General features: G+C 36.2%; 1 protein-coding gene across 13 annotated transcripts in view; it reads right to left on the minus strand.

Moving 5' to 3' along the window:
• LOC129806461 (chromodomain-helicase-DNA-binding protein 7) overlaps positions 1-27,740 on the minus strand; it is a 74,449-nt gene that overhangs the window by 24,656 nt on the left and 22,053 nt on the right. For 9 of the 13 annotated variants that reach the window (XM_055855063.1, XM_055855070.1, XM_055855068.1 and 6 more), the window contains exons 4-11: positions 20,198-27,504; positions 16,906-17,092; positions 16,753-16,840; positions 16,391-16,544; positions 16,038-16,332; positions 12,905-12,994; positions 1,386-1,583; positions 450-589 (exon numbers count right to left, since the gene is read on the minus strand). In XM_055855063.1, the coding sequence (XP_055711038.1) occupies positions 450-589; positions 1,386-1,583; positions 12,905-12,994; positions 16,038-16,332; positions 16,391-16,544; positions 16,753-16,840; positions 16,906-17,092; positions 20,198-27,504 (8,459 nt within the window). The remainder of the gene's footprint in view (positions 1-449; positions 590-1,385; positions 1,584-12,904; positions 12,995-16,037; positions 16,333-16,390; positions 16,545-16,752; positions 16,841-16,905; positions 17,093-20,197; positions 27,505-27,740) is intronic. The other 4 variants (XM_055855072.1, XM_055855074.1, XM_055855071.1 and 1 more) reach the window with 2 other exon arrangements.

A 27,740-nucleotide genomic window follows, 5' to 3' on the forward strand; every position in this document is an offset into this window, starting at 1 on the left:
AGTTAAACATTCATATTAGGAGTATATTACAGTGCAAAGCAAATATAGATATAAACTAAGGAAAAATTACGGTCAATGAAAAAAAAATCCGACAAAAAAACAGATAAAAAAATAATAGAAGAAAAAAAAACAATAAGGCGGCACAAAGCAAGAATCGAACTCGAGACCTTTGCGTTGTAAACACCGTCCGCTAGCCCACTGCACCACGACTGCTCCTGCTGGCTTTCTAGAACTTTCTTTATCATTAACATTTTATGGAATCCTTTGATTGCTTTTTTTGCAAAGGAAAAAAAAATTTAGCACTTTTTGAGTATGACACGATCCTTATGATCCCTATCCGCGTCTATGTTCTCAATATGAAGCCAATCTGAATTTGATGACTCGATGACCTCCCTTGTCAGTGAATACATTCCTAAAAACTAAAATAAAATTTAAAAAAAAAACAGTACCTGAACTACTTGGACGATCGAGATCTGTGTCCTTGGAATCAGTTGCCGATGGAGCTCTCTGTTGTTCATCCTTCGAACCAGTGAGATCATCATCTCCCTCATCACCCTCCTCGTGCTTCGAGTTCGTATCCTCTTCCAAACTGCAGAGAAAAAAAGAGAAAGAAACAAGAGAAATTGACAAATTGTCACAATTTCTCGCGAAAAAATAATCATCCATTTTCTACTTCAATGATCTCTAAAAAAATATATATTTTGCGCAAAAATTTCATTTGAAATATTTATGTAAAATATAAATTGTGGATTGGTGGAGTGATAGAAATGGTAAGGAAAATATTATGTAATTTATTTTTTGCACAAACATGATGGTTTAACTTTTTGAATAATGTAAGAACGATATTTGTAAGGTAAACTTAAACAATACAATAATAAAAAAATGGCATGCAGAACATTTTTTTTGGTAAATAATAAATAAATAAAATAAGAATGTTAACATGTAAGCCATTTTGTAATGATTTTTAGTTTTAAGTTTTATAAAATATATTTGGTATAGTAAATAACATGCCACAGCATTAAGGAGAAATTTTTATGTAAAAAAAAATATTATTATTAGAGGAATTAATGGAAAATATCCCTGGGATTTAACATAGCAACATAGCTTTCTTCATTGATGATTAAATATATCACTCTTTTAACGGGAATACTTACTCGTTTAATTTTTTTTTAATTATTTTTTTCTTTTGGGCAAATTACATAATGTCCTGAGACAAGATAAAAAAAAATAATAATGGGTTTTCTAGGTAGAATTTCAACGAACGTAGAGCCTTCTCTATTTTTTTTCTTTAATTTGCTGTGTTGAATTTTTTTAAACGACTTTTTTTTGTCTTTTTAAATTTAACAATTTCAGTTTTGTAGAGTCTTGAAAAACAGGAAACTTACTTTGCCGTTGAAAATCCCCCATCTTCCGGTGGACCACAATGAGACAGAAAACAAAGCGTTGCATCTGCCCGGATCTGACGATAACTTTCACAGCCGTGTTTATATGTTCCAACCAATAGACTCTTGTCACAACATTTTGGATTCCACCAAGAGCTTGGCATCTGATCGCTGGTAAGCGGCGGGCGAATTGGGAGATCGCTACATGATACACAGATAACCCAATTTGGAATTTAGAAAAACAAAAAGATCTTTTTTGAGCATAATCACTAAAGAAACAATAATTAAAATCGTCTCTTTTTTTTACTAATCACGAAAAGTAAAAATTAAAAAAAAATTGTAAAATTAAATCTTTTCTTTTTTGTATATTCGTCTACTACAATTCAGTGACCGAATCTCAAGAGTTTCTTTTACTTTTTGAAAATACACACAAGTAGTATATTTTGCAAAATACTACAAATTGTTTTCGGTGATCACATTAAAAAAAAACTAATAAAGAAATTCACTACTAAGAGTAATTCAAATGAAAAAAAAATCTACTACTCTACAGTGACTAATTGTATCCACAAAAGCTTCAGATATTTTTCATTAAGGAAAATATTACTTGAAAAAAATAAAATAAAATGCAAAGAAAACTAAATATCAAATTAATTTGCCCGTATAGTCGCATATTAGTACAAGTGCATAAAGCTAAATTGTACAAACGTATCGGATTGAAATGTACAAACGCATTGAGCTGGAATGTGCAACCTAGTAATTAAATCGGTTCATTCAGAAGTAGCCTTTCCTGATATAAAGCTTCCTTTCGTAGTAAACACGGCTTCAGTTTTGTCTAAAAGTGTCTTGGCTAAGCGAGTGTTCGAAAAATTCAAACTTAATTTCGAATTTTCGAACTGCATTTCCCAACCCAGAAATTTCATCCAAATAGAGACAGGAAAAATTTCAGCTCCTCCTGCCTGCTTTGCCACTGATCACAACCAATTGCCATGCGCACTTCAACTCGTTTTCGACACACTACGAGCCTTGAGAAACGGTATTATGCGTACACATGGAAAACATGGGCTGTGGTTCAATTGTACGCATGATACCGTTTCTCAAGGCTCGTAGTGAGTTGAAAACGAGTTGAAGTACACATGGCAATTGGTTGAGATCAGTGGCAAACACAAACAGAGCCAGTGCCTCCATAGTTCAGTTGGTAGAACCCAGTCGTGGGTTGGGAATCACTAGTTCTGATTGTCGCTCTGGTCAATCACTTCAAAATCTATTGAGCCCAAACAGAAGTAGATTTTGATTCTCTAATAATGTCTTGGCTAAAAGGCAAATGGAACTCTATTTGCACAAAAAGTCGTTGAAGTTCGAAGAATTCAAATTCAATTTCGAATTTTCATACTAAATTTTCGAACAAGGTGGGGAAAATTTATCAAATATCACACTAAAAAGCTAGCAAAAGTTACTCAGTGATTAAATACTGGGGCAAGAACAGTAAACGTCGTTGTTCTGTTTTGTTCCTCACAACAATGTGAACAATATGAACATTTGAGCACTTTGAAATTCGAACAGGATGTAACTTCCACCACCTTGCGAAAGTATTAAGACGTAAGAAAGTCTCTTTTTTGGATCTTCAAATAGATTTGCGAATTTTTCAAGATCTACTTCTGTACGGAAAGATTGAATCACTTTCACAATAAATTCTTATCATTCACAAGTAGGGTAAAGTGGTACAAGTTGGACAATGGTACAATTTGGACAGGGATTTTTGTCTTGATAAATTTAGTACTTCATTTTTAGTTGTATATTTTTAGTGCTTTAGTTTTATGATTAGGTTCCTTGTGCTTAAAAACAAATTTTGTACTGTATTTATCAAGAAAAAAGCCATGTCCAACTTGCACCTGCGAATTGTCCAACTTGTAACACTAATTCCAAATTGTATCACTTTACCCTAGACCTTGAAAAATTCGAAGATCTATTTAAAAAGCCAAAAAAAGAGACTTTGTTACTTCTTGATACTTTTGCAAGATGGCTGAAGTACATCCTGTTCGAATTTCGAAGTGCTCAAGTGTCAAAATGTGCTGATCCTTACTTTGTTATGCGGAAAAACACAAAGCAACAACGTTTACTACATCTGTACCATTATTTAATCACTCCATAATCACTGAGTAACTCTTTTGCGAGATTTTTAGTGCAATATTATTTCATAAATTCTCCCCACCTTGTCCGAAAATTGACTATGAAAATTCGAAATTGAATTTGAATTCTTCGAACATCAACGACTTTTTCCATTTACCTTTTATCCAAGACACTATATCACCTCCATGGCAAGTTCTCTTTTTAATATGGAGATATTTGAAGCCAGCTCCTTTATTCAGCTCACAGAGCCGATCGGGAAAAGTTATTTAGTCCGAAATCTAGTATATTTATCCCTCCACAGGGATCAGTAACTTCCAAAAGGGGAACAGGCCCCACTTTTAAGTTATTTTGCGTAACGGTTGGCAAAGCAGAGAAATTCCCATACGTGTTTGCAAGTGCGCTTTGGCTTCAACTCTAAAACACGAAAATTCTCTGTCAAAGCTTTCGTCATTGCAATGTGCTTTTCTGCGATAATTTTGTCAAAGATTTTTCTTTGCATTGACTTTCGTCAGAATAAAGTCCAGAAACCAATTGTTGATACTTGAGACATTTCGAAATTCGAAAAAGAAATCACGTAGCCATCTGATAGAATTATGAAAAAGTCAGTGCTGTTCACAACGGAAACTTGAAAAATTCGAAAATCGGTGTGAAAATCTAAAAAAAAAGTCATTTTATCTAATTAACAATTTCGAAAATTCTCGAGTGTCAAAAATGACAGTCTTCATTTTGTCCGTGAAGAAATTTGGCTATATGGACGCGACTGAAACCGACAGCCTAAACGTTAAATACAAGAAGAAGAAGAATTTGAGAAGAAAATTCCAAGTTGAGTTCAACTTGTGAAGACTTTGAAGTGATAATCATGATAACAATCAATTTCGGGTTGAAAATGAAGCAATGAAATAGCAGCAAAATTTGCAAAATTTGTAAGATTCAATTCGGTTGAAAAATTTACCAGAAAACAGATAGTTAATTTTTTTTTATAAAGTTTTGAATGGATATTACGAATATTGTGTGTAATAGATTAATGTTTAATTACACACGATAATTGTAAATAATATTCCATCCTAAATTGATCCACATTGATTCAATTTTGTACAGAAAGATTTTACAAAGAATATCCTTCGAAATTTAAACCAAATTCGACAGCTAATTAGTTGCTATAATCACAGCAGGAGTTTAAAAAAAATCGAAGATTGATTTCGAAAGTCAAAGGAAATACATTTTAACCTCTTGTCTCGTTCGAATGGTGGCCGAACTAATTCCTGTTCGAATATCGAAATTTTTCGAGTGTCAAAATCTTAGATACTAGGTGTGCAAGAACCGTCGAAAGCAAATAAATGTCAAAATAAGTTTGTTCAGGTAGCGTTTTTACCCTTTACGTACAAGTTTCATTTGACGTTTGTTCGGTTTCAAACGGTTCCTGCACACCTCTGTCTTAGATATTTAGGTAGGATATTTAATTGATAGGATTCCGGAGTTTGATTCTCTATCAAAAAGGTAAAGGGAACTCCATTTGCACAAAAAGTCGTTAGTGTCCGAAGATTCATACGGAATTTCGAATTTTTATACGAAAATTTATGAAATATCTCACTAAAAAAAAATCTGGAAAGAGAGTAATTATGAAGTGTATTAATAATGGTACAGGAATAGAAAGTGCTGCTGCTTTGCTGTTTTTCCTCAAAACAAAATTAATACCGACACATTTTGCCACACATAAACTTCGAAATTCGAATAGGAAGTACTTCAGCCACCTTGCGGAGTAAACAAGAAATACAAATGTCTCTTTTTTGGCTTTTTAAATAAATCTTTCAATTTTTCAAACTCTATTTGAATGGTAGGAATGAAAAGAGATAATGTTTCAGAACTTTTCCCAACTTTGTGCGAAAATAGTGCATAAATCCGAAATTCAGTTAGAATTTCGAACATCAGCGGCATTTTGTGCAATAATGGTGCTATTTATTATTTTTAGCCGAGATTCTTTTAGACAACCAAACTCCAGCAAGGTTAATTTGATTCCTGGAATTCAGCTTAACCGATTCGAAGTCAAATCAAAAATGAATTTCCAAAAATGTATCTATTGTTCGAAAATCTTTTTTGAAGGTAAAAGAATGAAAACTATTAAAAAATTGTAGTTTTAGGGTAAAATTTAGAATTTCGGATAAGAAAATGTTGTATTCGAACATTCGATCAATTTAATAAACTTCAATGTAGAGTAATTTATTAAAAATCGGGTACATTGTAAATCGGACAATAAAAGGCAGCTTTAGCACAGCTGTTTCTTAAATGTCCGACTTTCAACAATTTACCAGTCTCTACACGGATAGAAATCCGAAAAAGTTAAAATAACATTCTGAAAATGTTAATTTCCCCCTGCAGTATTGATCCGAAATCGGTGTAAATATTACCCTTTTTAGGTGTATTGGGGGTTAAAGTTAGCCTTTTTCATGCTAATTTTACCCTTAAAAAGGTGTAAAATTAACATTAAAAACGTTGATATATTTTTACACCTAAAAAGTGTTAAAATTATGACGAAAAAAAGTTAAACGCACCCTCTTTTTTTTCTCAGTGAATAATTGAATATTATATTATCAAAATCTGAGTTTTTATTTTTTGTTTTGTATTGAAAATCTGCGTTGTCCGAAATATCAAAGTTTACCATATTTTAAGTGTTTTTCACGAGCATTACATTAATCAATTTCAAATCGGTAAAACGCAAATTCCAAAAGAAATCCTTGCTTGTGTACCAGTATATCCCAAATTAACTATGCAGTTCTATACATTCCAACTTTACACGTTTGTACATAGCATCTTTATGTTTTTCTACTTAATATGCGATAATACATCTGGACGATAATGTACAAAAATGTAATACCCATCCTACAATCAATTTAAAAAGAAAAATAAATCAAAACAAATAAAAAAATACATCGTGAAAAAGAAAGAAAATAATAAAAACAGCCCTTTAAACTCTTTGATTCGGTAAAATCCACTTGATATTTACAAAATGTTCATTTTAAATAAAAAAAATAATGTAAACTAGTGCCAAAGTTTTTTTTTTATCGATAAAATTTCCGACAAAAATTTAATAAAATGGACGCAACCAATTTTGTAGCTTAGAACGCCCGATTCGCCATTTTTTTTATGTAATTTGCTCATGGTGAAGGAAAAGGTAATATCGCAGAATATTTCTTTTCTCTTATCAATCCATGAATTTTTTTATAACTTTGTTTTCTTAATTTTTTGACTTTTGTTTTTTTTGTATTCCTTCAATTAACCCACAAATAACTTCACAGATAAAATACCGAAGATCATCATTCACAAAGTAACATACACTCGTGGGTCTTTCAAATAAGGATCAATTGCATTTTGATACAAAAGAAAATTAGGATTGTTAGCGAAGTTTTTTTTTTGGGAAAGTCGTCAAATAACGTACATCAATGAAAAATATTTCCATTTCTTTTCTTTTATATATATAAATTATGAAATAGTTGTTATAGCAGGAAGAACAAATTGCCAAATAAATACCTTCTATGTTGTCGAAACTTACTTATGATCATTTTTCTTTTGTGCTCAAGAAGATGTGTTATACTTTTTTTTTCTTCATACATCACATTAAAAGGAACAGAAAACAAAACATAAGAATAGTCATTCAAACAGAAAGAAGAGAAATTTGTAATAATTTCGTGCTTAATATGCTTTTAAAAATGCACCTTTAAAAACATGTATATAATTATATTGTCATGGCGGAAACAATGAAAATGTAATCATGAATTGACAAAAAATAACTTACCATTCATCAAATTTTTCTCTAACAAATTTTCTTAGAACGATTCTTTCTTTATGGGAATACCATTTAGCGCAAATTTTTAACCATATCTTGCAGAGAAGAACAAATGCGGTACATTTAAGCTCCTCCCATTGAAAATTTTAGGCCACGCCTTCTTACAGATTTATGAACGATTAATGTTGGTTTTGCCAATAAGCGAAACAAGCCAATAGTTTGGGTCTCATATAAAGCATTACAGGGCCCCATCCGAAAAATAAACCACGCCTTCGAAAGTACTTAACATTTTTAATCCAATAAGTAGGGTAAAATTGAAGAATTCGGAATCATTTCTGTTGTATTTTTAAGATTGTCTCAATATTTGATGACTAAAGAGTAAAAAGACCACAAAAAAGTTCAAGTTTTATACCCTAGACATACTTACGACTTAAGCCGAGAGACGGCTTAACGTAATTCTAATCAAAATAATGATTCGATTAAATTTCCATCAGTTTCCCACTAATTAAGCAGCTTCTCCGCTTAATCCGAGAGATGGATTAGACAGAAACTAATAGAAATGTAATCTGAATATTACTTTGATTTTGATTGCGTTAATCCAGGGGCATGACGTTTCCTATGTTTCCCATATGTTTCTAGCGTGTCGAAAAAACTTTTGAGTGTATTAGCTGTTTTTTGTCATTGTAGAATGAATTAGCAAAAAATACAACTACAAAATAAAAGTCAATTTAATATAGAATGAGCAACCGAAAACACCAAATTGGGAACCTGCGTAGTTTTGGAGATATCTCGTGAAATTTGTACGAAAACAGGAAAAAGTTTACTCTAAAACCGGTCGCATTTTTCAGAGCTAATGTCATCCCCCTGCGTTAATCCGTCTCTTGGCCTAAATCGTAACTGTGTCTAGAGCATTAAAGCATGTAAAAGGGAAAAATTCCCCAACGCTTGACATGAAGTCACTCATAGTAGGCTTTAGATTTTGTTTTGTTCTTCGTTTTCGTTTCAAAACAATTTAATTTGCTTTCTTTTGATGAAATTCTTGTTAAAAAATATTGATTTTTAACTGAGTTATTGCAACCGGATTTCGAAAAGAAGTAAGAAAAATAGTGAGATAAGTTTTCTAGGCTAATTATGGTCCAACAAACACAAAAATACCATCTGTTCGGTATTATCTTTTTTAGTTTGAACGCCAGGTGAGAAAAGGTGAAGATACCCTGAGGAGTATGATAGCGTTTAAGTATCAAATGACTAAAATATTTTTATTAAAAAAATTTAAACAAAGAATAAATTAAATTAATTTACAATACATGATTCCGCATTACCCCATTTTCCCCTACATGAAAGTTCTTTTATACCAAAAATGCAGTGAAGCAGGTCTGAATGAAAATAATTTTAAAAAATACATTATTACGTCGCTAAACCCCCGCAGGACATCCTAAAATACAATATAGGAAATCCCCGATCGAAAATGCGACGAAAAGGCATCAAAATGAGAAATTTACACTAAACGGTATAATTCATGCGAGCAACACTGCTGGGAAAGAACCCGACCTTAAGGGGCTTAAGCAGAGACAAAAACAAACTCGGAGAGGAGCAAGTAGTTCGTTAGTGGGATTATCCTGAATAAATTGTCCATTGAGCGAGAACCGCTGGTTCCCTATCTTGCCTCCTCGGACAGTGTGAATGCAGTTAGAGTACATTGAAAATTGATAAGTTAATTAGGTGAGATTCTTAACAATCTCACCTACTATAATCCTAACAAAATTTCATGTCGTCCGATCGCGCTCAAACTTGGCCAAAATGTGTTTCGCCACTTCCTGATCACGAATATATATGTGGCTATTTTACGTTCCCGGCCGGCCGGCCGGCCGGCCGGCCGCTCTTTGGAGCTTAATAGCTCCTAAACTAAAAAAGATATCGACTTGCGGTTTTCGGCAAAGGTTATATATCGGGTGAAAATTGCAACTTGGTGCATTGACCCCCCACCCCCCACCCCTCCTTCCGCCATTTTGAAGACCCCCCTTTTTTTGTTTTCTCAATAGCTCCGCCCCTATGGCATCGATCGGGCTCAAATTTTAGTATGTTATAGCTGGGCCTTAGAGCTTTCCATCAATACCAAACTTAAGGTTCCCCGACCCCCCTGACCCGAGCTATAAGGGTCCAAAAAAAATTTCTTAAAATGGCCATAACTCCGGTTCTAATTGTCAGAATTTAAAAAGTGAGGGCTTTTTGGAAAGCTCTCGTGAAATGTCACTTCCCCTTCTAACATCGCAAGTTCATAAAACCACCGCTAGGGGCGCTATTATTAAAAAGAAAATTTTTAAATCTTATAAGTTAAATAACTGAAAAATTCCATTGTGCATCGGGCTAAAATTTTAGTATGTTGTAGCCGTTGATTATACCTATCAAACAAAAAAAACCTTAAGTCGATCGAAAACCCCTGACCCGAGCTATAAGGGGTCAAAGTTCGAACATTGACTGGCCTCTATCTCCGGTTCTAATTAACATAGCGACCTAAATTTTACCTTTTTGGTTTCGTCTCGATGAGCACTTTCAGATGGAAGTTCAAAAAGTCGCCACAGGTGGCGCTGTGATAGCGTCAAAATTCATCGAAATTCAAAGTCACTTTTCTCAAAAACGGCATTGTGCAAGTTGATGAAATTTTAGTAAGTTGTAGTCCAGTCTAGGACGTTTCCAAAATGGTGCGTAAGCGCGCTGTGGTTAAAACAGAACCGGAGATATGAGGGGTCAAAGTTCACAAAATCCAAAAAATCATATCTCCGGTTCTATGTGACCGATTTTGATGAGTGAGGGCTTAAACGAAAGATCTCACCAAATGCTACAACTTTCTAGAATATTTGAACTTCGTGGGACCAACACCAGGGGCGCCACAGTCGAAAAACCAATTTCAATATCACATAACCTCAATTATCTCGACTGTCGCTAAACCGATTTTGATGATTACTTCGACACAATTGTAGAACATATTTGTCTCTACATTTCGTCTATACATCATTTTCCGCTTAGACTACGCTATCACTCCGATTTTGCCGTTTAAGTATGAAAAAAATGATTTTTCCCATAATAACGCTTTGAAATCACTCAGATGCCAATTTGACTGCCTCTACTCCACCGAGACACTTAAAATAGGGTTTTAAATGGAAAGTCTCGCAAAATACAACAATTCTTTGATATAGTTGAAGTTCAACAAATGACTACTTGGGGCACTCTGGATGAAAAAACGAGTTAAGAAACAAAAAACCTCGCTTATCTTGGCTTCTGAGTAATCGATAAGATCATGTTCTATGGGAAAATTATAGAGAACATTCTGGTCTACATTTCACCCATATATCACTTTTGTGCCAGTTCATCCAAATCCTTGATATTTTGGTTTAAATACAAAATTTGTATAATTTCACGAATTTTATTCAAGATAACTGAATGGCGTCTCCCTACTTCAGCTCTAAATCGAATTTGCATGCACTCCGAGTTAGCTCACGTTAAGAATCTCACCTACATAAGCCGGTTAGGATTATCTGTCCCTTTTTACTACTCGGATACTAGTTTGAGCATTCTGTCGGGCAGGTTTTCGAGCCAGATGCTACTTTTGAGCGATGAAAAAGACACGCATTGACTTTACTGCTTTTCTCTCCTTTATTATACTTACCCTTGTAAGCATTATTATTATTATTATTATTATTATCCTTGCAAGGATAATAAAGGAGAGAAAAGCAGTAAGGTCAATCCGTGTCTTTTTCATCGTTTACAATCCAAAGAGACCGAATTTCCCTACGATACTTTTGAGCATCTGCCATTTCCATCAGTTCTATTTCTTAATAAACGAGCAGTGAAATTCTCAATTAATACTGTTCTATTTGTCGCCCTTCCGAATGATCAGTACCGTAGTTTGGCCAATTGAATTGACGCCAATTGGTTGAAATCAGTGGCAAAGACAATCAGAGCCAGTGCCTCCATAGCTCAGTTAGTAGAGTATTCGCCTAGACAGCGAAAGGCTCCCAGTTCAAACCTGGGTCGAAGCGGGAATTTTTGGAAATTGATGGAGTTGGGAATAATAATAATACGCGAAAAATATGAAGTGTTTGAAGCCAGAATGTGTGCGAACCCTGAAAGCCTTCCCATACTACTAAATCTTTATTTTATGATTTAATGCAGGCCTGAGCTAAAAGAAAAACCGAAAAGAAATGCCTTCGAAATGCCGCGAAAATTCACGTATAGAAAATGAGAGGTTTTTTAATGTGAAAATTGTTTAATTCCTTTGAGTTAAATTCATTTTCACAAGAAAATCCTTTTTATAATTTAGTTGAATACAGTTATTTGGGTTAATTGTGAATAATTATCTATATTAGAACAAAAACATTGGGATGAAATTTTGAGCTGGAAGACTCATATTCTTTTGAGCTGTCCCAAAATTCAGGACAAGTGTGAGAAAAACCATTTTGTACAAAACTATTTTGGTTAATAAGGAATACAAAAGTATATATTAGTAGAAGGGACATGACCTGCTAATAAGGATAAAATAGAGATGAAAATATTTTGTGGTATTTTAGAGATTTTTTGCAACCGCAGCGCCACTAGACGTTTGTCAAGTGAGTTATTTGTGTCTCTATCTCTCTCGCGAGTTGAATTGCGCGCGATTTGAAGGGGCGTGGCTTAAAAATATTTATGGGCGGAACTAATTTAAAACGTTCAATGAATCTTTTCTGCAAAATATGGCTTTCTCTTTTACTTACGCTAACGTGTAATAAATTCCTTTACAGAAGTATGAGGTGATTTTCAATAAGTTTGTAAATTCATTAGAATTACAGTCGAAAAAAAAATTAAATAACCAAAAAAAAAAAGAAATTGAAATTTTGTAAGTTTCAACAACTAAGCCCAAATATAACACTATTGAGAATATATTACATTTTCCATTGAAATAAAAATTCAATAGAAAATAAAACGGTTACCTATAGACTCAACCAGCCATAAGGAAAAAATGAAATTAAATGATTTTTAATTGAATTAAAATGATGACATGATGATCTTATATCCAAAAAAAATGAACCAATTAACCAATATAATTCAGTATTAGAGGGTTACCAACTCTCATTAAAACATGCTAATATTAACTTTCCCAATGAGATTCGATTAATTTTTAAATTTTTGAAGCTTTTCAACAACAACAAAAAAATGCCAATATTTGAATAAGTTTCAATTGCCAATTAATTTCACCAATTTCTCTTTCAAATTGGTAACCCTTTGATTTGTTTTTTTTTTTGTCTTGCAAATTTAACAAAGCATTTCCACAGTCAATTGAAAGAGGTTTTAAACAATGGGGAGAGAAAAAAGCTCAAAAAGCTGTTTGTCGGTTTTTTTTTCTATGTGTTTAAACTAAATTAAAGAGAGTTTGGTAATGAAAAAAAGAAAATTATGAATTAATGCAAGTGGATGGATTAAGATTAAGTTTTGATGGACATCACGATAAAAATTTAAAGAAATGTTTGTTGTTTTTTTTTAAATGAACAGAAAAAAAATCACTAAAAAGCAAAATTTGAAAGGTAAAACAGAGGAAGAATAAATGCATTTTTTGTTTGCTTTTGTTTCTTTTAAATACCTTATGTTGACACCGTCATTGATCTGCTGCACCAAATCTCCAATAATTTCGTGTTTAATGTAGTATAGCATCCTCACTCTCAATAGAACCCTAAAGAATATTGCAAAAAAACACAAAAAGGAAAAGTTTAGTTGTAAATCTTCATTTGTATGTCATTAAAAAACTTTAAAATCTGAAATTTTCTCGTTTGAAACCTTTCAGGACGCTTCAATCAATGATCCGTAAGAAAATTATCACGGCTTTATTAAAAAAGGGATGGCAAAGCGTCCCATGCTTTGAGAAATGTTCGAACTGGTGGCTTAGATTCTATACCTTAAAAGTACTTTGGTATCATTTTCCATTTACTGATTCTCAACCGATTCATGAATCACTCTGAAGGTCGCCCAAAATGGCTTATGAGTAAAAAAAATTAGCCGTACTCACTATGGCGCTGTTATCTTGTAATATCGTTATCTCGTTATCTCGTTATGTTCTCGTAATGTATTTTATAAATGAAAAATTATAACAAGATAACAGATTATGGAGATTACGAGATAACAACGCCATAGTGAGTACGGCTAAAATACATTACGAGAACATAACGAGATAACGAGATAACGATATTACAAGATAACAGCGCCATAGTGAGTACGGCTATTGATTTTCGGATTTAAATTAGTTATCTGTTATGAACCGGTTAATAACCGGTTCGGAACCGATTGAAATCGCTTCATAACCGATTAGAACGATTCAACTTTGTAAAGAACTTCAAGACCTTTCCGACGAGACCAAACGTAGCCCATCCGGTTGAGAAATAGGCTCTCTAGACCCCTTTTAACCTTAGACCTTGAAAAAACGGTTAAAAAATCAAAAACTGGAGCCAATTCAAAATTCCTGAAAAATGTATTGGCACATCTAATGCAGTCATTTCAAGTTAAATTTGTGAATTCCTCAAATAATTCTCATAATGAAAAATTATTTTCTACCCTAAAATGACAAAATCGGATAGATAATCTGAGCAAAAATTGTAATATAGACAGCAAAACTTTTATTTATTAATTTTCAATCGGTTACGCAAGTACTGCAACATGCATTGTTGCAGGAAATGTATTTTGTCAAATAGATGCTCAAAAATCCCCGTGAAGTCTCCTAGTTCAACAGAGAGACAATGCTTCAAAGCACTTGGACACAAAATTTCATTTTATTTTTACAAAAAGTATAAGAATTATAAGGTTGTCAACCCTTAAGGTGGCGAAAAGTACTTACTCTAGCCTACAACCCTTATAACACCCCAATTTCATCCGATTTAATCGAAGGTTCGATTAATCGAAAAATCGATTTTCGAAAATTTTATTTCGAATATTTCGAAAACTAGACGATGCTTTTTCTTCAAATTTGAGTATGTTGTAGCTGAGGTCGAGACCCTTCCAACGGTAGGTCACACTCCTCCCTCGATGTTCCCTGACCTGAGCTATAATCGAAAATGTCTTGATAGAACTGTTTTCGGTGTCTATGCAGCGATTTCGATGAAATTTTAGTATAAACGATGAATCCCATCCGTCTCTACAGAAACCCACTGTACCCCGACCCTTACTATATCCAAATAGACCGGACTCTATCTTCAATGTTTATTAACCGATTTCAATGATTTTTTTTCTTTCGTTGGCCTTCTGCACTATTTAAAATAGAAATTGACCAGTGATAAGCCCAGATAAGCTTATGGTAGCTGAGATTCTTTACAGGTGACCTCGAAATCCGTGCCATTCGAAATGCGTGAAAATTCAAATTTACTTTTTATTCCAAGTGGCACACATTTCGAAGTCACCTGTAAAGAATCTCAGCTACCATAAGCTTATCACTGGCTTATCACTTATTTCTAAAAATAGAAAATGGCCAGTGATAAGCCCAGATAAGCTTATGGTAGCTGAGATTCTTTACAGGTGACCTCGAAATGTGTGCCACTTGGAATAAAAAGTAAATTCGAATTTTCATGTAAAGAATCTCAGTTACCATAAGCTTATCTGTGCTTTTTTTATTGGTAGGTACAAAGTGCACCTAGGATGAAAGGAACATCTATTTACGCTTTAATTTCTTTCCTACGGTCCAGAAAGGGTTAAATTATTAGGCTTAAAACCACAAATATGGATGGCTATAATAATAAATAATAATAGTGGTGACACAACGTTCGATACAGGAACTTAGGCCTTCCCAAAGGGGAGTTCGGGACATCCATTATTATTTTTTCTTATACAGGGATGAGGTTGTCAATCTCATGCCCGTGAAATCAAGTGCAGTGAAGCTCACTGGATGCAATCCGAACACCTTTAACGCCGGAAAAATTCCTGGTGATCTAATGGATTCGAACCCGGGACACTTGCATCATAGAGCGAGTGTTCTACCACTTGACCCATCACTGAGAGAAATCCGAAAAGGTTAAAATAACATTCCGGAAATGTTAATTTTACTCTGCATTATTGATCCGAAATAGGTGTAAATATTATGCTTTTTAGGTGTATTAGGGGTTAAAGTTACACTTTTTCATTCTAATTTTACCCTCAAAAAGGTGCAATACTAACATTAAAAAATGTTGATATATTTTTACACCTAAAAAGTGTCAAAGTTATGAGGAAAAAAAGTTAATCACACCCCCGTTTTTCCTCAGTGATGGAGTGCCCTAGGATGGCCAGAAAAGTTTCTTTTTTAATCAATGTGTTACGGAAAACTTTTTGGAAGAAATTTGAGCCCGATCAGAGGTTGTAAACTTGACAATTTGACAGAATTCTTATCACACTTCACATGGAAAAAACATAATTTCGACAAGATTTTAACAAGATCCAGTTGGTTGCCGATTTAGCAATTTTTTTCATATTCTGTATGGTAGAATATTCTTTTGACAAACTTTTTTGTTAATTTGAAAAATCATTTATCAATTCGGAATCCATTGAAGGATTCCAAGACCTTTCAAATAAATCCATTTTTATCCAAATCGGTTCAAAAATACACTCTCAATCGTCTTTTTAATCTTTGACCTTGAAAAATCCGAACAAATGCTGTATAGGGGTCAAAGGTGAACCAGTAAATCAATTGAGGGTTAAGGTGCGTAGGAACCTTGAGGTTTATGGGTCAATAAAGTGATAAAAGAATTGAGACTCACTTGTTGGCATGTCTCGACAGATGCTTGCGATAGCTACTCTCGAGAAAAATGTCCGTGTCGTATTTGTCATCGTGACTCCAGTGATTTGGATCACCATCCCGTGGAGGTCCTCCAGTGATGGGTGGTGTCGGATTAACTGGAGTTGACGATGATGAGGATGCCGTTGAGGATGAGGGAGTTGCTGGGGTAAGAGTCGTGGTTGATGTTAAATTTGTGGCTGACGTCAAAGCTGCCGCCTGTTGCTGCAATTTTGCCTCACGAGCAGCAGGATCTTTGTTACCCTTTCCCTTTCGTCCTGTCGTCACAGTTAACTTTAGTTTTACATTCTCCCCCTTTCCCCCTTTCCACCTTACCTTTTGCATTGCGTCCACGAGGCACCAAATTGTGCAGTCCACTGTGATTTCGACTAACTTTGTGCTCCTCACCATCTTCCGATGGTGTTATCAAGTCCCATATAAAATTCTTAATTTTCTCATCACCTTTGTAGCATTTTAAGCAGTACAGTAACTACAAAGAAAACCCAAGTATTTATTCCCATCTTCACTGAAAAATCTTATTAATTATTTTCTATCATTTTTCGTGTCAATCAGAAATTATTTTGAGAAATAGGTTGTATTCAGCGAAAACCTAAAGTTTTCTCAATATTAGCATAGCATACATCATTTTTTCTTTAACAAAACATCAATTAGAAAAAGAATTTCATATATTTACTCACAATAATTCGAGCCAATTCCTCCACTTCAATTTCTCTCCAACCACGTTTGAATTGACCATGTTCAAGTATTTCAGACCATCGTCCCCAACTGCAAAGTGAAATATTTGTAAATTTTTTGATCATTTTTGTTAATTGCATTGATAATGCCATTACCCATATGTGAGTAATCCTTTTTCAACTTTGAAACATTCAGATCGTGCCCAATTGCCATAGGCTACATCATCAATGCCCATACTGGCAAGTGCTTCACGATCTCTTGGGCAGTATTCCTCATTGCCTCTCTCCAGATTTCTCGCACGATCTTTGGCACGTTTATCTCTTCGTCGTTTACTCCTCAGTCCTATTGAAAGTTTTGCTTATTAACACAATTTACAAATATTTCTCTCTAAACATAAATTATATAACTGAGGAAAAACCGAAATCTGGAATTTTGTCATTTAGCTGAGACACATTCCATTAAGTAGCTACACAAACCGTAAACGACTTTATAATCACTTTTTATTGATATGCGAAGCTTTTCTCATCGAAAATTAAAAAAAAAAAATTGAAAATAAATAAAATAAATAAATTAGTAAACAATAAATTAATTAATGGAGATCCTGTAACAATTGATGCTATCTGGTACGTGTCTCGGCTAACTTTCCTTTTATTGTGAGTATATTTTTACGGTCTGTGTTCAATTTGATGTATTTATGTTTACAAAGCCTTCAAAACGAGTAATACTCAATCCCAAATTTGCACCAGGTAGAGACAGGAAAAATGTCTATCTCCATCCAATAGGGGAATTCCATAACTATATGACAATATCATATGACAAAATTAATTTTTTGTGTGGTAAATTCAGAAGAACTAATCGTAAGTCTGACTTAGACCAGTTACTAAAAGCTTACCAAATTTTACTACGAAAATTTGTCATATGACATTGTCATATCATTACAGAATTCCCCTTCAGGAATACTGTAACAGTATGACAATGTCATGACAAATTTAAAACTTTAAACCTTTTACAATCGCCATTCGACGCTCAGTAATTATTAATATTGTCCTGATCTAGAATTACGAAGAAAATTTGTCATATGACATTGTCATAATATTATAGAATCCCTCTGCAAGATTGAACTGGGGCCTTTCGCAATCACTTGAATTATACGGGTTATACGGGATTTAAGGTTTACTAGTTTTCCAAACTAGTTGGCTTTGGCACTTTTTTTCAATTTGAATTTTTTCAAATTAAAATCAGATGTAATTGTTTCATTCTGTCCATCAAATCAAAATTGTAAATGAAATTTTAATTGTGATTGAATCAAATCGAAATTAAAGTTGTAATTGAAAATAAAATTTCAATAGCGATTCAATCAAATCAAAATTGAATTTGAAATTGAAACTGAAATTTCAATTGTGAAGGAATCAAATGAAAATTGAATTTGAAATTGAAAATTAAATAACAATTATGATTTAATCAAACCAAAATTGAATTTGAAAATGGGAACGAAATTTTAATTGCCATTGAATCAAATCAAAATTGAATTTGAAATTGGAAACGAAATTTTAATTGCTATTGAATCAAATAAAATTGAAGTTGAAATTGAAAATGAAATTTCAATTAAGATCGGATCAAATCAAAATTGAATTTGAAATTGAAAATGAAATTTCAATTAAGATCGGATCAAATCAAAATTGAATTTGAAATTGGAAATGAAATTTTAATTATGATTGAATCAAATCAAAGTTGAACTTGAAACTGAAAATAAAATTTCAATTATGATTGAATCAAATCAAAATTGACTTCTAAATTAAAAATGAAATTTCAATCATTGAATTTAAAATTGAAAATGAAATTTCAATTATCATTTAATGAAATCAAAATTGAATTTGAAATTGAAAATGAACTTTCAATTACGATCAAATCTAATCAAAATTGAATTTGAATTTGGAAATGAAATTTCAATTATGATTGAATCAAATCAAAATTGAAGTTAAAATTGAAAATAAAATTTCAATTATGATTGAATCAAATCGAAATTGAATTTGAAATTGGAAATGAAATTTCAATTACTATTGAACCAAATCAAAATTGAAGTTGAAATTGAAAATGAAATTTTAATTGTGATAGAATTAAATAAAAATTGAATTTGTAATTGGAAATTAAATTTTGTAATTGAATCAAATCAAAATTGAATTTGAAATTGAAAATTAAATTTCAATTGTGATTAAATTAAAATTGATTTTGAAATTGAAAATGAAATTTCAATTGTGATTCAATCAAATCAAAATTGACTTTGAAATTGAAAATGAAATCTCAATTATGATTAAATCAAATCAAAATTGACTTTGAAATTGAAAATGAAATTTCAATCATGATTGAATCAAATCAAAATTGACTTTGAAATTAAAAATGAAATTTCAATAATTGAATTGAAAATTGAAAATGAATTTTCAATTATCATTTAATGAAATCAAAAATGAATTTGAAATTGAAAATGAACTTTCAATTATGATCGAATCTAATCAATTCAATTTTGAAATTGGAAATGAAATTTAAATTGTGATTCAGTCAAAACAAAATTGAATTTGAAAAAGGAATTTCAGTTATGATTGAACCAAATCAAAATTGAACTTGAAATAAAAAATTTAATTTCAATTGCAATTGAATCAAATAAAAATTGAAGTTGAAATTGAATTTTTAAATTTTAATTTGACAGAAATAGGCAATTATATCTGATTTTAGTTTGAAAAAGTGAGAGATAAAATTTCAATCGATTTAAGTTCTTTGAAGAGGTATGTCAGAGTCATCAAATTTTTAAAAAAAATCTAATTTTAAAAAAAATTTAAAAATTTCTGTCATCGTGAAAAACTCGCAAAAGAAAAATTTAGATTTGTGCTACTATTCTGGTAACAAAATCATTTCAACGTTTCAACTATTTCTTTTAGTCTTTTGACTCACTCTAAATCAAAATCTAAATTCATGTCAGGCAGACACCTTTTTGAATTAATTAATTTTAGATTGGGAAAATTTCATTAAATCAAAATTCACATCCTCATTTTTCTGTCTGAAACTTTTCGCATAATGTTTTTTTCACTCTCTATCGAACTCTTCTTCTTCTTCTTTTGGACATCACAACAAATTCAATTTAGTTCAATTCAGATTTAGTTCAATTCAATTTTAGTTCAATTTCCTTTAATTCAATTTCGATTGCGAACGAGTTAAATAGACATTATGCAAAACGTATGGGAAAAATGGGATGTGAATTTTGATTTCATGAAATTTTACTGATCTAAAAGCTATAAGCCAAAATATTAAAAATATAATTTAGTATTAGTGCCTCTGGCACACTTTTTAGATCAGAATTTCGTGAAGTCAAAATTCAAAAAGATTTTAAAAAAATAAAGGGGAAGTAAACAAAATCTGAAACAAAAATTCAACAAAAGAAACTGAATTACTTACCAACGCCAACTCCTTCTTCTTCCGTGTCCGTTCCCGAATCTTCTGACATTTCCATGACACTCTCATCGTGTCCGTATCTTTTGATTTGAGTCCTTCTACGAGGTTCAGTCATGACGAGATCCTCCTTTTCGTCGCGTTCCTGAACAGGATCAATGTCAGCCTTCTTGGCCCATTTCTTCCAAAAGTCCGGATCATCGATGTTGATGTCAGATCGATTGCCGGACATTGCAAATGATGCCTTCGAGAAGGTTGATCCTTTCTCCTGTTCCATTGTAATAACTTGCGTTCGTCGTTTGAGAATCGAATCGATATCTTCTTCGCAGAATTTATCTGCTGCATCTTCTTCCATGATAGCTCCATAGGCACCCTTCTTCAACAGATCTTCAATCTCTTTCTTTGACAGCTGTCTATTGTTACTATCTTTGCCCTGCGACGTATTCATACTCTGAAGGATGGCCTTATCTAGGCCCAATTTCAGTGATGCCTTGTCAAACATTTCACGTTCGTAGGTATTTCGGCAGAGTAACCGATAGATCTTTACCATTTTCTGTTGACCAATTCTGTGGCATCTTGCCTGAGCCTGGAGATCATTTTGTGGATTCCAGTCACTGTCGTAGATAATTACGGTATCGGCAGCTGTTAGATTGATACCTAAGCCACCGGCTTTTGTACACAGCAGAAATACAAAACGATCGGAATCTGGTTTGCAGAAACGATCAATTGCCGCTTGACGCAAATCACCACGAATGCGTCCGTCAATCCTTTCGAACGGATACTTTCTGTACATCAGATAGTCCTCGAGGATATCCAAGCATCGTACCATTTGACTGAAGATCAAAACTCGATGACCGTTTGCTTTGAGCTTCGGCAGGAGTTTATCAATGAGAACCATCTTTCCGGATGAATAGATCAAGTTCTTGTAGTACGCTTCATTATCCTCCCCATGAGTTGTCTTGTACTCATACTGAATCTGATCTTCTGCACCGTTCAGCAAGTACGGATGAATACAGCACTTTCTCAATTCCATCATGGTATTCATGAGATTTGGAATATTTGCCGTTGTCGTTCCTTTGGTCAAAAACGAAAAGTTCTGCTCCAAAATACCTCTGTAGTATTTCTTTTGGATATTCGTCAGTTCGACTTCAACAATTGTCTCTTCCTTTGGTGCTAGTGACTTCTCTACGTCATCTTTGAGTCGTCGCAGCATCATGGGTTTCAGAAGAGCTTGTAGCTTCTCCACTTCAACTTCAGTCTTTAAGCTACCAAACTCCTTCAAAAACTCATCACTGCTGGCAAACTGACTCGGTTCGAGGAAGTTCAACAGTGAAAACAATTCACTGACATTGTTCTGAAGTGGCGTTCCCGAAAGTAATACACGATGTTCAAGATTGAGTTGACGAAGTCCTTCTAGCAACTTACAATTTCGATTTTTCAGTCTATGGGCTTCGTCAATGACGCAAACACGCCAATTGAACACCCTCAAATCCGCATAATCTGTCACAATCATTTCGAATGTCGTTATGAGAACATTGAACTTCGTGAAGTCTTTGTTCATCTTTCCACTGTCATTCTTGTAGTAGAATTCATATTCTTGAATCATCTGTTTACTCGTTACTGATCCATGATAAACAATAACATTCATATCGGTCCACGCTTCAAACTCTCGCTGCCAATTTGGAATTGTTGACAGCGGAGCAATAACCAAAAACGGACCACGAATTCCGTAATCGTAGACCGAATGAATGAACGTCAAACTCTGAATGGTCTTCCCAAGACCCATTTCATCAGCCAAAATACAATTGTGCGAATTGTACCAGGAGAATTTCAACCAATTGAGTCCTTCCAATTGATAGGGTCTCAATGAATTACCACCCTTGTATACTGGAGTCTTTTCCAGTTTCTTCCACATATCCGGATGTGGTCGTCTCTTGGGTTTCCACTCATTCTTCGGCGGCAACTTACTAAATCGCTCATACTGTTCAATTTTCAATTGATCAGCATCCTCTTCCAATTCCCACGTTGAATCTTCATATGCCAAACTCTTCCACTTGATCAGATAGTGTTTGGTCTTTTCCCCTGTATTGGCATCTGTATGCTCAGACACATCAAGAATTCGATCAATTTCCACAAAATCCGGATTGAAGGGTTCCTCCTCCAGATTCTCAAATATATTGATCTGTTGCGACTGCTTCTGATGGAAACGCTTAATTTTCGACGCAATCCTCCTATCACCTTTGTACAATTCCTCTTCAGTTCGCCATTCACAGTGCAAATACGAGAAATTTCTGTATTTCACAAAATACTCCTCAACATCAACATAGACAGGTTCTGATTTTCCTTCTGGTTCACCTGATTTCTCTACCACAACCTTCTCCTCTTCCTTTACATCGATTTTCTCTTCTTTCACATCTTCCATTTTGATTTCAACATCTTCCACTTCCTTCGCATCGTTCACAACTTTGACTGATCCTTCGGGTTCTTCAACCGTGCCTCCCTTTCCGCCTTCTTCGTCTGCTTCTTCTGCACATTCTTTTTTGCTCACTTCTTCTTCTTTTTCCTCTTCATCCACCTCCATCTTTTCTGGTTCTTCCTTCTCACTAGATGGTGCTTCTTTTTCATCTTCAGCCATTTCTACAGGACTTTCGGTGGGTTTATCGTCATCGATCTTGGATGCATCGTCAGCAGTCTTGTCTTTCTCAGACTCGATAGCCTCACTTTCAATTTTGGGTTTGTTCTCCTCCTCTTCCTCCTTTGCATCAACATCCATTTTCTTCTCTTCACCTTCTGTCTCCATCTTTTCCTCCGTACTCTCCCCAGTTTTCTCTTCTTCGCCATTTTTCACAGGTTCTGGTTCAATTGGTACAGGAGGTGGTGGTGGATCAGGTTTCAATTCTCTTTTACCCATTCTCACAGCCAAAACATGTTGAACAACCATTGAATCCTCATCAGTTGTATTCACATAAACATAATTAGGCTTTCCACCGAAATCTTCAGCTGGTTTCTCAACTTCACCCTTCTCAAGGGTCTCAGTTGTTGTTACATTGTCAGTTTCACCAGTTGCTGCTGGGGCACCACCCTCCTTAACTTCCTTCTCCTTCTTCTCCTTCCGAGCACTACTCGTTGATGGTGATGTTATGGCACCTTCATCATCGGAAAATCGCAGCATAACATCATCTACATACTTCTTACGTTGAGTATTTCGAGCACTTCGTCTCTTAGAACTGTCAGCTGCTTCGGAGTCTGGCGGTGGTGAAGGTGGTGGTGTTGATATCATATCATCACCTTCTCCATCAGATTCCGGAACAATCCGATTACCCTTTCTCTTTCCACTCTTCCCTGAACGCTTATTGCCGCCATTTCTGTTGTAACGACGATTACCACTTGAGCCTCTATTGCGCCTACTACTGCTTTTCTTAGGTGTCGGTGTGTCATTTTCAGCTGGCTTTGAACTATCTGAATTCTCATTACTTTCATCTTCCAACTTTTTGGCTGCTCCCTCCTCCAGGAGACTCTTAATAGGGATCTTTGATACAGGAATATCATCAAAATCCGTAACTTCTTCAGACAGAACCGGTTTTGGTTCCTTGGCATCAGAAGAATCTTGATTCTGTGCAATTTGATTGGATAGTGAATTATTCTCATCAGACGGTACGACTGATGACTTAACTTGATGATCCGTACTAGTTGTATCCAATGACATGGAATTATCAACAGTTGAATCCAAATCAATTTCACCCGGTTCAGCACCACCACCACCCTTTCGACCCCTCTTCTTCTTTGGTTTATTCGGATCCTTCGGTTCCCTCTTTTTGCGTTCTTTAGGCTCCTTTGGCAATTTTGGCTCTTTTGGTGGTTTTGGTTCTCTTGGCTTACGTGCCTTCTTCTTTTTACCCTTGTCATCGGTTTGTGTATCTAATTCATCAAATGCTTTATCTTGAGATATATCTGCTTCGGAATCATTCATATCTGTCATACCAGATGTCATATCACCCAATCCTGCACCTGGTGTTACACAATCTTCAGATACGGGCAATTGTTGGGATATGGCCGATGGCAACATATTTGGATCAGCTGGACTCGATTCGGACGTATTGAGAGCTGCCTGAGCTGCTAACTTTTCCGATTTTTTCTGTCTCGGTTTGCGTGGTTTATTGATACCACGAGCACGCCCACGTCCCGTTGTACTTGACACCTGTGGACTCTCAATCATTGGTGATGAGTACATTGAACTCTGCAGTATACACTGTGCTCCACCATTGCACTGATCATTGGCCTCATGTTGCTGCAGCATATTCAGTCGTTCCTGCAGACGCATAATTTTCTCCTGTTGCTCAGGAGATGGTGGCATACAGTAGAGCTCCTGCAGTTGTTGCTGCAAGGCAGCTTTCTCCTGATGATGCATCAATGGACCAGGTCCATAGGGGCCAACATCGGGCATTAGTGATTGCTGCGGAGGTAATCCATGATGAGGTATCATCCCCGGAGCCATTTGCATACCAGGTGGTGGCCCTTGTGGACGTCCCATCATCATCTGATGATCGTACATTGGTGTCTGTGGTGGCATACCGGTATGCCCCAATTGACCTTGTTGAGGCATCACTCCCGGCATCATCCCAGGCATCCCTGCCAAATGAGGCTGCTGAGGTGGAACAGGGAGTGTCTGTGGTGGAACTGGTGTTGTTTGTCCCGAAAGTTGCGTCAACTGTGGCAGTTGCTGTGTTGTGGTTTTCTGTTGATGCATTGGATTCGTATCTGTCTGCATCACAGCAACACTATCAGTTGTCACATTGGTATCACTACCCTCAGCTAGTGCTGCTGTAACGGACGACAACAATCCCGTTTGTGAATTGTCACTATGTGAATCATGTGGTTGTTGTGACTGAGATTCTCGTACCGTTTGTCCCTCCTGCGTTGAACTATCTTCCGAATGACGCTGTATTGAATTGGAGGGTGATAAAATTGATTCTTGCTTTGTTGAATCCTCAACATCTGCCATATCCTTATTGGCAGCATCATCTGAATGACATGTTGCACTCTCACGACTCAATTCAGTGTTGACTTCATCAACTTGCGACAACACATTAGCAGCCGCTGAAATACTTGAATCATTTACCGATGAATTTGTATCTTGATTCTGTGACAATTCTTGATGATTGCTATCTTGAGTATTGTCATCTTGTCTCTGATGGTCATGTTGTGGTACTGTGTGGTCCATTGTTGATTCTGACAACACCGGAACAGCCGATACGTGTTGCATGGGCTCGAGGACACCCGAAAATGGATCAATTAGTCCTGAAATGTCTGTTGACGAATTGGAATTCTGAGATGAGCTCATGACATCAGGGATTTTGATTTGGGAAACCTGGGTTGTTGTTGTTGTTTGGGATACATGTGTTGGTTGTTGGGATTGATGTTGCTTCTGCTGTAGCAACAAATCTTCAGTCTGTTGATGGGATTTATCCACCACTAAGTGCTCATCAACGTTCAAGGGGGTTGTTGTAGGTGGTTGCTGTGGTGATTGATCTTGCTGTAGTAGCGGTTGCGACGGTGGTTGATGCGACTGCTGCTGCTGTTGCTGTGGCTGAGATTGCTGTTGCTGCGAAAGGGATTGATGTTGAGACGTTGGCGGTGGATGTTGTGGATGTGGTGCCTGTTGATGTGGCATTTGTTGATAGTGCGTCTGTTGTAGTGGTGTTGCCGTTGGATGCGGAATTGGCGGTAGAGACTGCGATACCGGTGTTAAGCTCGATGACAGATCACTCAGCAACTGTGGATGCTGCGGTTGTTGTTGTTGTGGTGACGTCACATGCCCAATGGGCGGTAGCGTTTGCTGTGGATAGAGATGTTGTGCCTGCTGCTGCTGTTGCTGCTGCTGCTGTTGCATATGGCTTCCACTGCCTGGTCTATGCATCGGCGGCCATTGTTGCTGCGGCTGCTGCGGTGACATTGGCATCCGCGGACCCATTGGCGATAGTGGATTCGACGGCATCTGTTGATGCTGTTGTGCCCGATACGATGTCGGTGGGTATTCCATGGCAACAGAACTAGGTGGCAGTGGTCCCGATGTCGGTGGCATCACCATCTGTTCGAGTGCCTGAAGCGTACTAACGGGTCCAGCGGGGCTGGCATTTTTCGCCTGTGGCATACTCTGCTGCTGACCCGGCCTAGGACTCGGTACGCCCGATATATGGGGATGTGGTGACAGAGCTGATGACGAATTCGGCGGTTGTGGCTTCGCCGGTGACATCACAGGACGCGGTGACATCTGCGGATGCGGTGATATCTGCGGGGGTCTTGGTGACATTTGCGGTGACAGCTGCGGAAATGGCGTTCTGTACTGCGGACTTCCGCTGCTATGTTGTGGTGGTTGTGCCTGTTGTTTGGCCGCCGTCAAGTACGACGGCTGTTGCGAAGCAGCTGAATGAGTCTGAGCTTGCTGTTGCTGCTGCGGCGGCGGCACGACTCCGTAAGCATTCAAACTGTGCCCACCCATTTGATGGGCATGGGCTCCGCTGTGGCTATGTGGAGGAATTCCTGGTTGTTGTGGCTGTGTCGGTTGATGTTGATTGGCACCGGCAACCGGATGCAGCATTCCCGGATGCGTTTGCTGCCCATGCACCATTCCGGGATGCGGCTGTGGTGCCATATGTTGCTGCTGACTCGGTTGCTGTGGTTGATTAGTCGGTTGTGCCACAGTCGGCGTCTGCTGTTGACTCTGCTGTGGTGCATGCAAACTTGCCACACTCGGCAAACTCGACAGTCCACTGTGTTGGGGATGGGGTTGGGTGTGAGATTGCGTACCAATTGGATGGGGCTGAACATGTTGGCTAGGATGCATCTGCTGTGACGTCAAGTGTCCCTGCGACGGTTGACCCAAGTGATTCTGCGTCTGTTGACTCGGATGACCCGGTGGCAGTTGTTGGGCCTGCTGCTGCTGTGGACCCGTACCCAGATGATGCCCTGCAGCAGCTGTACTCTGCAGATGCTGCCCATAGGCTGCTGCTTGATCGAGTTGCGTATGTCCATACGCAACATGCGACGATCGACTACTCTGATGCTGCAGGCCTGCACTGTAGCCAGCATAGGCCTGGGCAGCAGATGGTTGAGGTTGTGGTGCACCCGGATACATCGGATGACCTCCAGTTTGTGTATAGTGCTGAGGAACTCTTTGCTGTGGCTGAGCCTGCTGGGGCTGGCCAATTGCCCCATAGGCCTGCTGTGGCATCATTCCAGCCATCATGGATTGCTGAGTGGAAAACTGCATTTTCTGAGGATCCTGAGGATATCCTGTCATGTGCTGTCTATAGCTGCAACAAAGCAAATAGAAATCATTCAAGCACCATCTCACTGATGCTCTCAACCTAAATGTGTAATTCTCGTTTACAACAAAACAATTTTCACTGAAAAGGAATAGGCCCATGTAAATTTTTCTGGCTGAGTCACTGTAATGTAAAATGAGATAATTTGGAATCATCTACAATTTGGGACATTTGAGAATTTCTTCTATTTCGCAGTATTTGTTTTCTCTTTGCTCATCTGAAAC

The sequence above is a fragment of the Phlebotomus papatasi genome, chromosome 3 (genome assembly GCF_024763615.1).
Source record: "Phlebotomus papatasi isolate M1 chromosome 3, Ppap_2.1, whole genome shotgun sequence".
Classification (NCBI taxonomy): domain Eukaryota; kingdom Metazoa; phylum Arthropoda; class Insecta; order Diptera; family Psychodidae; genus Phlebotomus; species Phlebotomus papatasi.